General features: G+C 36.6%; 3 protein-coding genes and 1 long non-coding RNA gene across 6 annotated transcripts; 3 read left to right on the top strand and 1 right to left on the bottom strand.

Annotated features, from left to right (window-relative positions):
* Positions 1 to 612: 612 nt before the first annotated feature.
* On the top strand, positions 613 to 3,676 carry LOC105642577 (syntaxin-42). 3 transcript variants are annotated; one of them, XM_020682780.3, is made up of 8 exons: positions 613 to 1,229; positions 1,628 to 1,901; positions 2,031 to 2,120; positions 2,361 to 2,438; positions 2,733 to 2,810; positions 2,888 to 2,953; positions 3,036 to 3,116; positions 3,313 to 3,676. In XM_020682780.3, exons 1-8 carry the CDS (start codon positions 1,042 to 1,044, stop codon positions 3,418 to 3,420), a joined length of 963 nt encoding a protein of 320 aa, XP_020538439.1. In that variant the 5' UTR covers positions 613 to 1,041; the 3' UTR covers positions 3,421 to 3,676. The 3 variants fall into 3 exon arrangements, with proteins under 3 accessions (XP_020538439.1, XP_012082836.1, XP_020538440.1); XM_012227446.4 differs by having other exon boundaries at positions 628 to 1,229; positions 1,625 to 1,901; XM_020682781.1 differs by having other exon boundaries at positions 1,043 to 1,229; positions 1,657 to 1,901.
* Positions 3,677 to 3,814: 138 nt separating this feature from the next.
* LOC105643301 (COBRA-like protein 7) lies at positions 3,815 to 6,437 on the bottom strand. The gene is made up of 2 exons (XM_012228406.3): positions 5,583 to 6,437; positions 3,815 to 5,427 (listed from the first exon to the last, which is right to left on the bottom strand). The coding sequence occupies exons 1-2, from the start codon at positions 6,112 to 6,114 to the stop codon at positions 4,016 to 4,018; spliced, it is 1,944 nt and encodes a 647-aa protein (XP_012083796.1). The 5' UTR covers positions 6,115 to 6,437; the 3' UTR covers positions 3,815 to 4,015.
* A 1,155-nt stretch (positions 6,438 to 7,592) lies between these two features.
* LOC105642578 (uncharacterized) lies at positions 7,593 to 10,169 on the top strand. Its single transcript, XR_016320795.1, has 3 exons — positions 7,593 to 8,077; positions 8,964 to 9,046; positions 9,823 to 10,169. It is a non-coding gene; the product is annotated as an uncharacterized LOC105642578 (long non-coding RNA).
* An 840-nt stretch (positions 10,170 to 11,009) lies between these two features.
* On the top strand, positions 11,010 to 15,170 carry CSLD5 (cellulose synthase-like D5). The gene is made up of 3 exons (XM_012227447.4): positions 11,010 to 12,069; positions 12,361 to 13,165; positions 13,260 to 15,170. The coding sequence occupies exons 1-3, from the start codon at positions 11,159 to 11,161 to the stop codon at positions 15,030 to 15,032; spliced, it is 3,489 nt and encodes a 1,162-aa protein (XP_012082837.1). The 5' UTR covers positions 11,010 to 11,158; the 3' UTR covers positions 15,033 to 15,170.
* Positions 15,171 to 15,453: the final 283 nt, after the last annotated feature.

Raw genomic sequence — 15,453 nt, forward strand, 5'->3', positions numbered from 1 at the left:
CTAGGGTCCTCTGCCACTGAAATTGGTATCAATTTTAGGAAAAAAAAAAAAAAAAATACTTAGTGGCAGTGGAGTTTTCTGACCTGTACTTCCAATATTTCAAAAAAAGGTTCACTTCAACACGAAAACACATTTTTCATTATTGGAATTGAGCAAAGGAAACTAATAATTGTGATCAAATTCACAAGTGTTAATTAAAAAACATGCTAACAATTTATTTAACGGGTATAATCAAAGAATTAGTGGCAGTTGCGTTTCATACTCTCTTCCAGTTTGAAAGGACAAGTAATTGCCATTGATGTACTCTGGACTTTTGTTTTACTTCTCGTTCGTTTATTTCTTATCAGGCCGTTCTGCGTCATCAGCACCAAACCCTTCATAGTGGAATAGTAATTTCTGTTAAGCTGGCAAGTTCTTATTTAAAGGGAAACAGTCATTTTAATGATTGCTTTAAAAGGAAAACAATCATTCCAATGATACAAGAATTGTTTCCCTATCAAATGGCAACTTTTTCATATCGATGTGAAGACACCGGAAACTTTCCCTCCGAAAACCTTTTTTTATTACCATTATTGTCGTTCAATTATTTCGGTCTTCGTTTTATTATTATTATTAATTATTTTTTTGGGAAACGACAGAGGATGAAAAATCAACGTTATGGGAATTTACAAAGACCGGGCTTCAGTTCAAAACCATGAAAGATTGGGCTTAATCACCAGTGGAAGCCCAAACATGAAATGATCAAGTCTCTAAAAAACGCGAGCCCAGTTTCTTTACGAAAACGCGCAAATACGCAAAGTAGCGTCAGTTTTTGACATTTCAGAGCTGCTCTGATTCTCAAGATCAAAATTCTGTTTCATCAAAACCCACTAAAATCCTAATTTCCACGACTTCAAATCCTCTCGCGCTCCCAACTCTTCAAATTCCGCAGAAACTATTTTCCTCACTCCCTAATCCTCGTCTTCTATCAACAAACCCACGCTAAATTCTCTTCTGGCCTTCCTGAAACCTTGCATCTGATTTTTTTTTTTTTGGTTATCAATGGCGACGAGAAACCGGACCATGCAGTTCAAGAAGCACAGAGATGCGGTGAAGAGCGTGCGTTCTCCTCTATCATCGTCAGCTTCGAGTTCGAGAGGTCCTGTTATTGAAATGGTTAGCACTTCTTTTCTTCGTTCCAATCATACCTCTTATGCTCCTCTTAGCACTGAAGAACCGGTTCCTTCCAGGTAACCCTTTTGGCTTAACACGCTCTATTAATTGCCATCAATTAACTTGTTTAGGAATTTTTTTATTGGTTATTTTTGGTTATATAATGATTATTCTATTCGTTAAATATTAAAAGGAATTAATCAATCTTTCCTTCAAATTTTGCTAATTAATTGATTCGCACCGCCATCCCTAATTGCACTCCTATCAGTGTAAAATTTCTCATATTGGAAGTATTGTGTTTGTGTTTGATAATTCTGTAATTGTTTTATGGCTCTAAGTTTCTGGAAATGAAACTTCATGGATTTTGCTCTGGCATTTCGCTTTTTCATTTTCTGTTTGTGTTTCCGTCGTTGGGAGTGTGTTTTAAAACTTCCAAGTATCTTCATCTTGAGATACGATTTCCTTCGTACAGTAGTGATGCCTTTACCATTGGTTTGCCGCCAGACTGGGTGGATGATTCCGAAGAAATAGCTGCAAATATTCAACTTGTTAGAACCAAAATGGCGGAGTTAGTCAAGGCTCATGCGAAAGCTTTAATGCCTTCTTTTGGAGATGGCAAAGAAGATCAACGAACGATTGAGGCTCTTACTCGTGATATTACTGATTTGTTGAGGAAGTCTGAGAAGAGATTGCAGAAACTTTCTGCCAGTGAGTCTCCTGAGGATTCAAATGTTAGAAAAAATGTACAGGTATGGTTGACTTTCTTCCCCAGTTGGCAGTTGCTCCTGAATTATGCTTTTTAGCATCATCTCGTGCTTACATGCTAGGTATCCTGAATGAAGAATTTTGGTTGATTTGGATGTCTCTTCTTTACACAGCGTTCTCTTGCAACAGACCTTCAAAATATTTCAATGGATCTTCGGAGAAGACAATCAACGTATCTTAAACGTCTGCAGCAGCAAAGAGAGGTCTGGAAATGCATATGTGCATAAATCATTACAAAATGACATACTCTTTTCTAGCAATGAAAATGCAGTTAAATTGTATATTGCAGGTTTGGAACTAATGTGCGTACTTTGCTGAACTTCCTCTTACATAACCTTGAACTGCTCTTTTGGTTTTAAACTATTGTTTGCTTACAGCTTAACTATTTACAGTGTTACTTTTATGTGTTTATATTAAATAATATTGATTCTTTTTGTGGCTAGGGATATGATGGGGTGGACTTTGAGATTAACCTAAATGAGAAGAAATTTAGATATGAAGATGGTGAATCTAGTGACATGGTATGCTGTTCTGCTTAACCTACATTTAGTAAGATCTGCTTGATCCTTAGATTTGTCTACTTATATAATTAATCATTATTATTATGGATGTGAAAAATGATCATTGTGGTACATAAATTAAATGTTTTGAAGATTTAGCCCACAGCCTCAACTTTCTCTCTTGAGTTGTGTGTGGTCTGATTCAAGACTTTCCTTTGTCACTTTTTTTTTAAACAAGGATGTGTCCCTTTGAAAAACAAATTTTTTTAAACTACTTGTGTATTTGATATGATGACTCGATGATTGATAAATTAGGGTTTTAATGAGCACCAAATGATTAAGCTAAAGAAGAGCGAACATCTAACTGAGGAAAGGGAGAGAGAGATCAAACAGGTATTGGAGTACACTTAATTGGTCACTCGAAATCAGCTGCTGAGTTTCATTGAAATTGATATTATCTCTCTTTGTAGGTTGTGTCATCAGTTAATGAGCTTGCTCAAATCATGAAGGACCTATCTGTTCTTGTGATAGATCAGGTTTGAGTCACAATTTTATATTGCATTTTGCAGGCACAGTTTATCAGTTCCAGGTGCTAATGAAATTCATGTTCTCAAGCAGGGTACAATTGTTGATCGGATAGACTATAACATTCAAAATGTTGCTAATTCAGTGGAGGAGGGCTTTAAACAACTGCAGAAGGTTCTGTCTTACTCTTTCACATACATGCACATGCCCATCCATCTTTTTTGAATATGTTTCTCTAAGGTTAACTATGTTTGGTAATTTGTTTCATTCTTCTATGATTGAATGTTCCATTTCAAATTAGATTCATATTGCTTGCTCTAGCATTGGAGATCAACTTAAAAATAATCACAGCTTGTTTCCCGAATCGCAGGCTGAAAGATCACAAAAGAAAGGAGGAATGGTGATGTGTGCGACAGTGCTGGTTATTTTATGTTTCATCATGCTAATCCTCCTGATCTTAAAGGAGTTATTTTTGTGATAATATTGTTTTACCTTAGCGTGCTAGTTGTACTTGCTCCAAACGTGTACTTTCTTTTTCCTTTTTTGCCACTAAAGGTTTGCTAATGGGAAGAATAGTCTGCTAGCAGTCCGGGCCTTTTTTGTCCTCAATTTTTTGACGTTATTTTGAAAGTCTGTCAGGCTCTCTCCATAATTTCTTTGAAGGATGACTTTGTTGTAACAAAAATTTCTTGCAAATATCTCATTATAAAGAAGCTAAAGGCATAAAATATTAATTGGTGTCCTTTCTTACAGATGGAATTTATTAACTAGCAGTTCCGACTTCTGAAGCGTGTCGTTTAAATATGGCCCTTTAGCTGATCAACTCTCACGAGTGATGATGCAATATGTTCTTCACATTCAAGTCTCACAAGTGATAAAAACATAAAAGATTATGCATATATTAAAAGAATATATCAGAGTAAGTTACAGTCTTAAATGCCATTGAAAATGTAATCTAAATCCGCCATTACCCAAATTGCCAAACATGAAATTTAGCAGAAACTTGAAATACATACAAGAGAAACAAATTTAGAAATCAGGAAAAGAATTGGTAATAGTGGCCTCTATAAAGGCTACCACTGCATTAGTAGAAGAGACAGAAATAGTAGGAAGCTGAAAAATCTGTTAGCTGCATTTGTCCTGTGACCATTGCTTGGAAGTACCGTAGGCAGTGCACATTCCTCGCCATTAAAGAAGATTTTGGTTGGAAATCCATCACCACCAGCCACATTAATACCTGGAGTTTTTTCCTTAGTAAATGAGATAACTGATTGCTGCGTCCCAGGGACTCGAGGATCTTTTCTTGGATTGTCACCATCCCTTTCTGCCACTAGATAATCGAAGTCTTTAAGACCTTGCATAAATATTGTATTTGTTGAACTAGGTATCACACTTCCATTGAACGAGTAGACATTTTCAAATCCTGGCACTGCTTTGTCTAGTTGAACTGCAGCAAACCAATCTGCTAAATCAGTTTCACCCCAGTTGAAGAGGGTAATCCTCGCAGTCCAGCCTCCTCTATAATCTGACATTAAATGCCAGTTTATGCTAACTCCACAGTTATCCCCACACGGCAAAGGATTTGGCACAGCCTTTCTTTTCAGATCAGCCCATTCCAAAGCTTTATCAGTTCTATTCTCAAATGGGACTAGAAGAGCGTCGGGTGGTAAAAGCAAAGCTGGTTCATTGGTATTGCAGGTTTTTCTTGGGTTGCTATTGCAGCCACAAGCACAGGCTCTACAAGGGATAACAGAATCATTGAAGAATGCCGAAAATGATACGCAACATTTTGGAGACTCTTCTTTAAAATGTGTAATATTGCAGACTACTTGCCAACTAGCTACTGCTGCTTTTTTTGAAGGCAATCCACTTGGATCAGGAAACTGGCTAGGGGTTACCCGTACTGGGGATCCACATTGAAAATCTGAACTAAATGTGCCATTGATTTTCCAATTCTGCGGTGGAAAGAGTTGTGTCCGGTTCAAATCAGGTGGCATTTTGTATACTTGCATTTGAAAAGCTGAAACAGATTTGGATGGATCCATGTTAGGAGGTAGAATAGTCCCATTTTTACAGCAGAAAGGAATCATTCCAATTTGTGTATCATTAGCTCTTGTTGGAGGTAAGTCAAGAATTGTAGGGCTTCTGTCACAACTCAATACTTGAGAGAAATCCATATCTTTGTAGTGTTCACCTTGCTCACCAAATATGCAATCTGAGACATCACTAACATATGGAATAGCTCCTTTCATGGCATATATAAATTCACCTCTCATCCAATCCCAGCTTAATTTCCAGTTATCAAGCCTCCCAAGAGGGTTATGGTTTGATATAGAAACCTGTGCCCAGTAATTAGAATCAGATGTGCTGATTATATCGTACATGATTATAAGATCACCATCTTGGCGGGGCTGTACGTTATCTTCCTGAGAAATGTTTGTTTTAGCTCCCAAATCTGTAACGCAACACAATTCTAATTCATTACCTGCACAATATAAACAATGATTCAGGGTATTAAATTGGAATGATTAGTTTAAATGATAGTATTAAACAAACATGAACGTAACTGCTTCAACGGCCAAAAACAGAATGCTAACAATCGAAATATAGAATTTGACTATTTGGGTATGGTATTATTACCTCTTCTTGTTGGGTCAGGACAAGAATACCCATCATTAACTAGAGTCAAATTAACCGGTAATGGAGCATCCGAATTATCATTTCCGAACCGGGTGCCCACTAACTGGATCCTAACCTCCATCTGGGTCAAATCCCCAGCAGTCCCAATAGCTGACTTGAGGTCAGTCTGAGGAAAACCAGCCAAAACGGTACCGTTCCCGACTAAAGCAGGCAGAGACGAGCCGTCTGCCAGCACAGCATTAGTTGCAGAGACCAACAACTCATTATTTCGAAACCCAACAAAGACTCTCCAAGACTTGAGCTCATCAGGTCCGTTGTTGAGCACGTTTACACTGGATTCGAACCGATACGGTTGGTTGGTGGGGTCAGTTGGCGGGATAGGATATCCTCCGGTGTAACTGTAGGATAAGTACACACCGTTGCAGGTGGCGTTTAACGGCGGCGGCGGGGCTGGTTGGGGCTGAGAGGAAGAATTACATACAAAGAATGAGACTAAAGTGAAAAAGATAAACAAATTATTTCTTCTAGCCATGTCTTAATTTTGGTTGATAACCAGAACTAGGAGTCAATGAAGAGAAAGAACGTAATCAGCAGAGAATAGTAATGAATGTTTGCGACATCAGGCAAAGAAGGAAGAAATTAAGAACCATGAAGACAAGTTCAATGGCGTGCCGGCAGGACAGCTGCTATTCTATAACAGCAAGAAAGGAGGAGATTGAAGAACTGGTCTTTTTAATTTCAATTATTTTGTAACTAATATTATAAATCTGGTTTGGTATTTGAAGAGGACAAGGAAATGGCAGGACCAAGTCCATCAATATTAATATTATGACGTCCTTTTGTGCATGTAATCTTACCAAGTCTCTCGCCATTTTCTTTCTGTATATTATCTTTCAAGACAATATATATAATGCATGGACTGGATGCAATTTATGGGTAATTTGGTCATATGTTCAAATTCTAATGTTTGAAATCTAAATCTCCCGTCTAAATATCTAATGGATTAGGATTATCTGGAACATGTATATTTCAAATTAACGTTAACATTTATGTCTTCTCTTTTCAAATTTGAAGGAGCCCTTTACTCTAGTTAGTGCATGCAGAGTCAACCTAACATCCATTCCGGTTAAGGCTAAAATGTATACTAATTAATCACATTAAATATCAATTACTTTGACTATTTCCCTAGAGCTCATTTGCATGGTAAGATTTATTTTACTGTTCTTTAAATTTTTTTAACATATACTAGTATAATTCAAAAGTTAGACTTAAAGAATTTATGACTAAACCAAATTGTAGACTATATATTTAGTAAAAATAATTATAATATAATATAGTTCATAATTATAATATTTTATTTATAATAAAATAAATTAATTTCGTTGATAAAAAAAAAAAACTTATTGAAATCAGATAATTAGATACTTATTAGTTCGAAGGATCATTAATTCAAAATACTTTATTTTTTTTAGGGGAGACTTTAATTAAATCTATGTGATTAAGTTATTGAAATACCCCGAATTTTTATTTTCAAAATTTTGGAATTTTTATTAAATCAAAAATCCTTATTTTTGATAGTATGGGTTGTTAAGACCGAGCAATTTTAATTCGAGCCCAAAGTTTTAGGAGTTGGGCCCAAGCCCAAATAAAATGTCAAAAATTTCGATTCGTAAACAGTTAAAATTTTCGAGAAATAATATAAAATCCCAGCGATTAATATATATTTACCCTAAAAACAAATCTCCTTACTAATTATGGTTTATTTTTATTTTTTTTATTTATTTTGGTTAATGGAGGAAATGTTATGGAACCTAATTAAAATAAACAAATAAATCAAACCGGACCTAAAAATCAGTTTAATTTGTCGAGAACCACACGAAGGATCCGAAAAATCGATTGGAAAACTTAAAAACCAAATAAAATGAGACCAAATCATTGATTTAGACCAAACCGGTTCGAATCGAACCAGAATGGCCTAGAAAACTCTAGAGCTACTCCTTTTTCTTTTCTTTTTTTTTTCTCTCTTTTCGCGCACACAAGGAGCAGCGCCGCTCCTCCCTCTCCTTCTCATTTTTCGACCACCTGAGCTCCTCGCCGCCATCTCCTCCTCCTCTTTCTTCTTCCTTTTCTTCTTCTTCTTCTTTCTTTTCTTTTCTTTCTTTTCCTTTCTTTTCCTTTCTTTCCTGCGTCGCGTTCCAGCAAGCTTTGGAGCAGCAGAAACGCGAGCAACCACGTCGCGCCACCTCCACAGACGAGCGGATCCTCGTTGCGCCGGCCAGCTGCGTCGCGCCACCAGGCCGTCGCGTCACGCAGCAGCGCGCCCACTGCCAAATCGAGCAGCGCCACAGCACCATCGCCGTCGATCGCGCAAGCAGCCGCTGCCACTGTCGCTGCTCCAATCGCCTCCGGTTGTCTCTCCGGCGAACATCACCACTCTCTCCGCCTCTCTCCGCCACTGTCAGTGGGATCCGGTTCAACAAGAATTGTATTTTGGGGTAAAAATTAATTTTAATAATTTTAGTTACTGAATTAATTTTATTGTTGTAGGTAATTAATTTAGTTCATTTAATTTTACTTATTCTGCGTAGTTAATTAATTTTATGTAGTGAAATTAATTTAAGTAGTAATAATTTAGTTAGTAATCTTAGTTATTTAGTTAGTTAAAAATTTATTCAAAATAATAGTTAGTTAAAATTAAATTCGGTATTAAATAATTGATTGAGGAATTTTGATAATACTATTATGAATGGACTAAAATGAGGATTTAAGAATCGAAGGTAATGTTGATATTATTATTCGGACGGAGGATGGGAAAATTGAATTGATTGATTGATTGCCCGATGGATGGGCTGTGTTGTTTGGAATTAATTGATATAATGTTGACATTTTAACAGGTGGATAATCCAATTTTTAGGGGAGATGTTGCCGAAAAGTCGATAGAAAATAAATTTTATTTTAGAAATTAAAATACTTTAAATTATTCATAGAAATTAAAAATATAAAATAAGATTAGGAGAGTGATAAATAAACAAATAAATAAATAAACAAGAAGAACGAATTTATATATAGTTCAGTAAATTAAATACTGACTAAAGTTATTAACATTATGAATATTATATGATCAATTGTATTATCATTATTAATATTATTATTATTAATCATATTAATATTTTGATTAGTATTATCATAAAATATAAATTACCGAATAACTAGACGTTTTACTTAATGAATAAATTAGAAGAAATAATCAAATAAAGATGCACTATAGATATACAGTTAGTTTGATAAATTAATGAACCGACGAGTAACGAAAACAAATAAATGAATGCAAACTGCATTTTTCAAATTAGAATTCTTATGTAGAATTTTCTTATTATATAGATACTTATAAAGTTTCGGACTGTGAAGACAAAGGCTGGAAGCGCGCAATAAGAAAGACAGTCCTTTTAAGGACAACAAAAACTGTGAGTAGTGTTAGATAACTAGTATCATCCGCCTGCATTCATGCATTCACGGCTAAATGCTATCATGCATTAATTTGTTGAATTGCCATATTGTGCTGCACTATTTGTTGATATTAAATAAATTATGTGATTACTTGTGCTGTGTATATGTTGTGCCTTGTTTGTGTGGAATTGGGATGAAGTGGGCCACCATGGGTTTGTGAGGACGGTCTATGTGATATGGATCCTGAATATGATATGATATGGAATTTGACCGTCAGCCGGGTAAATGGGAGATCGGCGCCCCCGTGTGCACATGATGATATGGATTATATGGAAAACCACAGGATGACTTCTTGTTGTTGCGCACCTGATGATCTAGATTTGATTGTAGCCCGCAGGGTGGCCTCCTGTTGTGAGCACTTGATGATCTAGATTGGATGGAGACCACCGGGTTGCCTCCTGTTGCACTTGATGATCTAGATTGGATGGAGACCACCGGGTTGCCTCCTGTTGGCATTTTTTTTTTTAAAAAAAAAAGAGAGAATGGAAAAAAAACAATGAGAGGACTGGTCAGTGAGGCACTGACTAATTTCCACGTGATGTGATTATATGAAGGTGATAATAATTGTGGTTGCAGTTGTATTGCCATTTGTGTGACACTGCATGATCATAAATTTAATCGATAAACAAATAAAAATATTTTAGCATCTGTATGATTGTGTGGAGTGAGAGGGTTATCTAACCCTACTCATTGAGTTTGGCGCTCACCCCTGCCTACCTATTTTTTTTTCCAGGTAATAGAAGAAAGAAAAATCCTATGGAGTTGAGACATAAGTATAGAAGATTGTAAACGATAAATAAATGATGATGTAAATGTACAGGTAGAGTTCCGCAATTGTATTCTAGTGGGTTGTGGATGAATTGTACTAGTGATACATAATTGAAATAAATTATTGGGCCTGTATCCACAATTATGAATAGTAAATGAGATTTGCATAATATAGGCTTACTACGGGCTTTGAGGACCTTAAGCCCATTCAAGTCCTAGTGCCGGTCCGGTCCATGGAAATGGGTCGTGACAGTTATGTTGTGTAATTTCCAATTCTTCTTATTAAGATTTTTTTATTACTTTTTTTTTCAATTTTATTAATTATTTTTTTTAATTTTACCCATATTTACTGTGGTGTAAATTTTAATTTTTATTAATTATTTTTTTCAACTTACCCGTATATATTAGGTGTGATTTATTTTTATATTTACATCAAAGAAAAGTAATTTAGTCAATCTATCATATGTTTTTAGAAAATCAATAAATTTCAATCATTTTTTTAATTATTGTGAAAAGAGCAAATGTTATTAAAATGAGTATTTTTTTATCTTAATCAAGTTATTTATCTCTCAAAGTAATGTTATAGGTTTTCAATTGATTTAGGAGGCAAGTACTAATGAAAATTATAACAAGTATTACGTAATATTAAATATTTCAAATATTAATTATCCAAATGAAATTATATAATTCTAAGAAAATTTTAGTGACATAAAATTTAAAATTCTAAGAATTTATCAATCTATAAAGCAAAATAGATTTGTATTAAATATAAAAATGATTACCATATAATTAGCATATAAAAACCTTTTAAAATAGAAATGCAATATGTGAATCTCAACTTTTGAATCGCATCGCAGTCCCTACTTTTAACTTTATCGCGTATCATATTAAATTATGTACTACATTCTCAACGGCTTCGACCATTTAAAGCAGAGATGAGGGAAAGTCCTTTTTGCCCCTAACCTTTTTGACCTTTTACTCCACGATGGACCACATGAACATGTCACATCCTAAACCCGACCGTTTCATTTAAATTACAACCGTCAGATCAGCTCCACCTACGGTTCTGATCATCCGACCGTTATAGTAATCTCCCAACCCTCCAAAAACCTCTTTTTCCTCTCAGAAATTCAAATCGAATCGCCTTAAGACTTCACTCTTATTATTATTTCTTCACTTGAAAATTTTTCCCATCTTGCTTTTGGTTCTTTGAGGGCTTTCTTATTTGCGTTCTGTTTATTATTCTGCTCCTTTCAATTTCCCGGTAAAAAGATTCAATCTTTGAATGCTATTTTGAGAGAATGGTGAAAACGGCTAATTCTCCATCTTCTTCTCCGGTGACCATAACGGTCTCGTCGGGAGGCAAAGGAGGAGGAAGTAGAAGCATGGGCTTAACGAGTCCAATACCACGAGCTTCCATATCAAACAACCCAAATTCACCGCTCAGTAACAGCAAGAACCGGACTTCAAGTGGAGGCAGATACTGTTCGATGTCAAAAGACGACACTACAGACGAGACCAATAGAGAATTTGTCACTTACACCGTCCATATACCGCCTACACCGGACCACCAGCCTATGTCTGTCTCACAGACTAGCCTCTCTGATGTTATCAACAATGCTGGCAAGCCTGACCGGAGTTTTATCTCTGGTACTATCTTCACCGGTGGTTTCAATTCAGTGACTCGTGGTCATGTTATTGATTGTTCTATGGAGGTAACCAAGTCACTCAAATCAGGGCTTATTTGTGGGATGAAGGGTTGTGATGAGAAAGCCATTCAAGGGAAATGTGAGTGTGGATTCAAAATTTGCAGAGATTGCTATTTAGATTGTATAGGATCTAATGGAGTTGGCCATTGTCCTGGTTGTAAAGAACCATACAAGGATATTGATGATGAGGAATTTGATGAAGAAGATGATGACCCTAAAAGTGAAGAAGAAGACCAAGCATTGCCGTTGCCCAAGTTGGATAAAAGACTTTCTCTTGTGAAATCATTTAAGGCATTGAATCATCCTCCTGATTTTGATCATACAAGGTGGTTGTTTGAGACAAAAGGAACTTATGGGTATGGAAATGCTGTGTGGCCTAAAGATGGGTATGGAATTGGGTCAGGAGGAAATGGATTTGAGCATCCTCCAGATTTTGAAGAAAGATCTAGAAGGCCTTTGACTAGAAAAGTTGGGGTTTCCGCTGCAATTCTCAGCCCTTACAGGTTTGCTTACAGCATCTCTCTCTCTCTCTCTCTCTTTTTTTCCCGTATTATGAACTTCAATTGCTCCGTTTCTCTTTTTATTGAACTTGATTTTGTATTTATTGAAATTAATTTTTTTTTTTTAATCCAAAATTTTTTGGTTCTGATTATTGCTTTCAAAGTGAGCAAGTTTTTATATATCAACATAATATTGTCAAATAAATCTCTTGGATTTTGCAAAACATATCTTGGGTTTTTTTTATATGGTGGCATTAGCATCTCATTTTAAGAATGACATTTATTGCTATACAGACTACTGATCGCTATTCGTCTGGTGGCTCTTGGTTTGTTTCTTACATGGAGAATTCGACACCCCAATCGTGAAGCAATGTGGTTATGGGGAATGTCCATAACTTGTGAGTCTTGGTTTGCCATTTCATGGATTCTTGACCAGCTTCCTAAGCTCTGCCCAGTAAACAGAGTGACTGACTTGTCTGTACTAAAAGATCGTTTTGAATCCCCCAATCTTCGCAACCCAAAAGGCCGGTCAGACCTTCCAGGCATTGATGTGTTCGTTTCAACTGCAGACCCTGAGAAAGAACCCCCTCTTGTTACTGCAAACACTATTCTCTCTATCCTTGCAGTTGATTATCCAGTCGAAAAGCTTGCTTGTTACTTATCAGATGATGGTGGATCTCTTTTGACATTTGAAGCTCTAGCTGAGACAGCTAGTTTTGCAAGAACTTGGGTTCCTTTCTGCAGGAAACACAATATTGAACCCAGAAACCCTGAGGCATATTTCGGGCAGAAGCGGAATTTTCTTAAGAACAAAGTGAGACTTGACTTTGTCAGAGAAAGGAGAAGAGTGAAAAGAGAATATGATGAATTTAAAGTGAGGATTAATTCATTGCCTGAATCAATTAGGAGAAGATCAGATGCTTATAATGCTCACGAAGAGCTTCGTGCAAAGAAGAAACAAATGGAAATGGGAGGCAATCTATCAGAACCAATTAAGATAGCAAAAGCTACTTGGATGTCTGATGGTTCTCATTGGCCAGGAACTTGGACTTCTGGAGAGAGTGACCATTCAAGGGGAGACCATGCCGGTATAATTCAGGTAATTCTTTCTTTTGGAATCTGTAAAGTTACTACCCTTATAGTTTAATTATTCTGAATTGGGTAATGATTTAATATTATATGCCTTTTTACAGGCAATGCTTGCCCCACCAAATGCAGAACCTGTTTTTGGGGCAGAAGCAGATGGGGAGAACTTGCTTGACACAACAGAAGTTGATATTAGATTGCCAATGCTTGTCTATGTGTCTCGTGAGAAAAGGCCAGGTTATGATCACAACAAGAAAGCAGGAGCAATGAATGCTCTAGTTAGAACTAGTGCCATCATGTCAAATGGTCCATTCATTTTAAATCTTGATTGTGATCACTACATTTATAACTCTATGGCTTTGAGGGAAGGGATGTGCTTTATGCTCGATAGAGGTGGTGATAGAATATGTTACGTTCAATTCCCACAAAGATTTGAAGGGATTGATCCAAGTGATCGGTATGCAAATCACAACACAGTGTTCTTTGATGTGAGCATGAGAGCTCTTGATGGATTGCAGGGTCCAATGTATGTAGGAACAGGCTGCATCTTTCGCAGAACAGCTTTATATGGGTTTAGTCCACCTAGAACCACAGAACACCATGGATGGTTTGGCAGAAAGAAAATTAAGTTGTTTTTGAGGAAACCCAAGATAACAAAGAAACAAGAAGATGAGATAGCAGTGCCAATAAATGGAGACCACAATGACGATGATGCAGAAATTGAGTCTTTGCTCCTACCAAAAAGGTTTGGAAATTCCACTTCTCTTGCTGCATCTATTCCAATTGCAGAATATCAAGGAAGGTTACTTCAAGATGTGCAAGGAAAGGGTAATCATGGAAGGCCAGCCGGTTCCCTTGCAGTTCCTAGAGAGCCTTTGGATGCTGCAACTGTTGCAGAAGCAATTAGTGTTATCTCTTGCTTCTACGAGGATAAAACTGAGTGGGGCAAAAGGGTAGGATGGATATATGGTTCTGTCACAGAAGATGTGGTGACAGGTTATCGAATGCACAATAGGGGATGGAGGTCAGTCTATTGTGTAACCAAAAGGGATGCATTTCGAGGTACAGCTCCAATCAATCTAACAGACAGGCTCCATCAGGTCCTTAGATGGGCAACTGGTTCAGTAGAAATATTTTTCTCAAGAAACAATGCACTATTTGCCAGTCCCCGGATGAAATTCTTGCAAAGGGTTGCATATTTCAATGTAGGAATGTACCCTTTTACATCTATGTTTCTCATAGTTTACTGCTTCTTACCAGCGGTATCTTTATTCTCTGGTCAATTTATAGTCCAATCTCTCAGTGTGACCTTTCTAGTGTTCTTGTTGGGTATAACAATTACACTATGCTTGCTTGCACTCCTAGAAATCAAATGGTCAGGAATCACTCTCCATGATTGGTGGAGAAACGAACAGTTTTGGTTGATTGGAGGAACAAGTGCACATCCTGCAGCAGTATTGCAAGGACTACTGAAGGTTATAGCAGGAGTTGACATCTCATTCACATTGACATCGAAATCCAGCACGCCTGAGGATGGAGATGATGAGTTTGCTGAGCTATATGTGGTTAAATGGAGCTTCTTAATGTTACCTCCAATTACAATAATGATGTTAAACCTCATTGCAATTGCAGTAGGAGTATCAAGGACTCTGTACAGTCCTATTCCACAGTGGAGCAAGCTTATTGGAGGTGTGTTCTTCAGCTTCTGGGTTTTGTCTCATCTCTACCCTTTTGCAAAAGGCTTGATGGGAAGAAGAGGGAAGGTACCAACCATTGTTTATGTCTGGTCTGGATTGCTCTCTATTATCATTTCTTTGCTTTGGGTGTACATTAGTCCTCCTTCTGGAACGGAAGTCTACAATCAGTTTCAGTTCCCATGATTGATATAAAATAGGCCTGTATGCAGTAGTTATTGATTTGAAGTTTCTCAACTTCATATTTGTAGTTTTACTTTGTAATTGATTTGAATTCTCTCCTCCATTATTGTTGAAGAAGTATGTAATCTTTTTATTTTTACAGCTTGTGTATCAGCAGTTGCATTGAGTTCTTTGGAGTTAAATTTACCTCAGAATATTGTAAAATCTTATCATATTTAAGAATTATCTGTCTCACCATCTGTTATACGTTTCGATAAAATTCTTGATCTGCAGTAACACAAGACCTTTTGTTTTATGAATTGAAAGATAAAAGCTTGCTTGATCACCTTATTCTGAAAAGGAAATAATGAATTTAAAAGAAGGAAGGGTAGGAAGGACTTCTTGACATTTCTCTTTCAGATCCCACCACACTGATATAGACCTA

This window comes from Jatropha curcas, chromosome 5 (genome assembly GCF_041381405.1).
Source record: "Jatropha curcas cultivar XTBG-Jc1 chromosome 5, XTBG_Jcur_1.0, whole genome shotgun sequence".
NCBI classification, from domain to species: Eukaryota; Viridiplantae; Streptophyta; class Magnoliopsida; order Malpighiales; family Euphorbiaceae; genus Jatropha; species Jatropha curcas.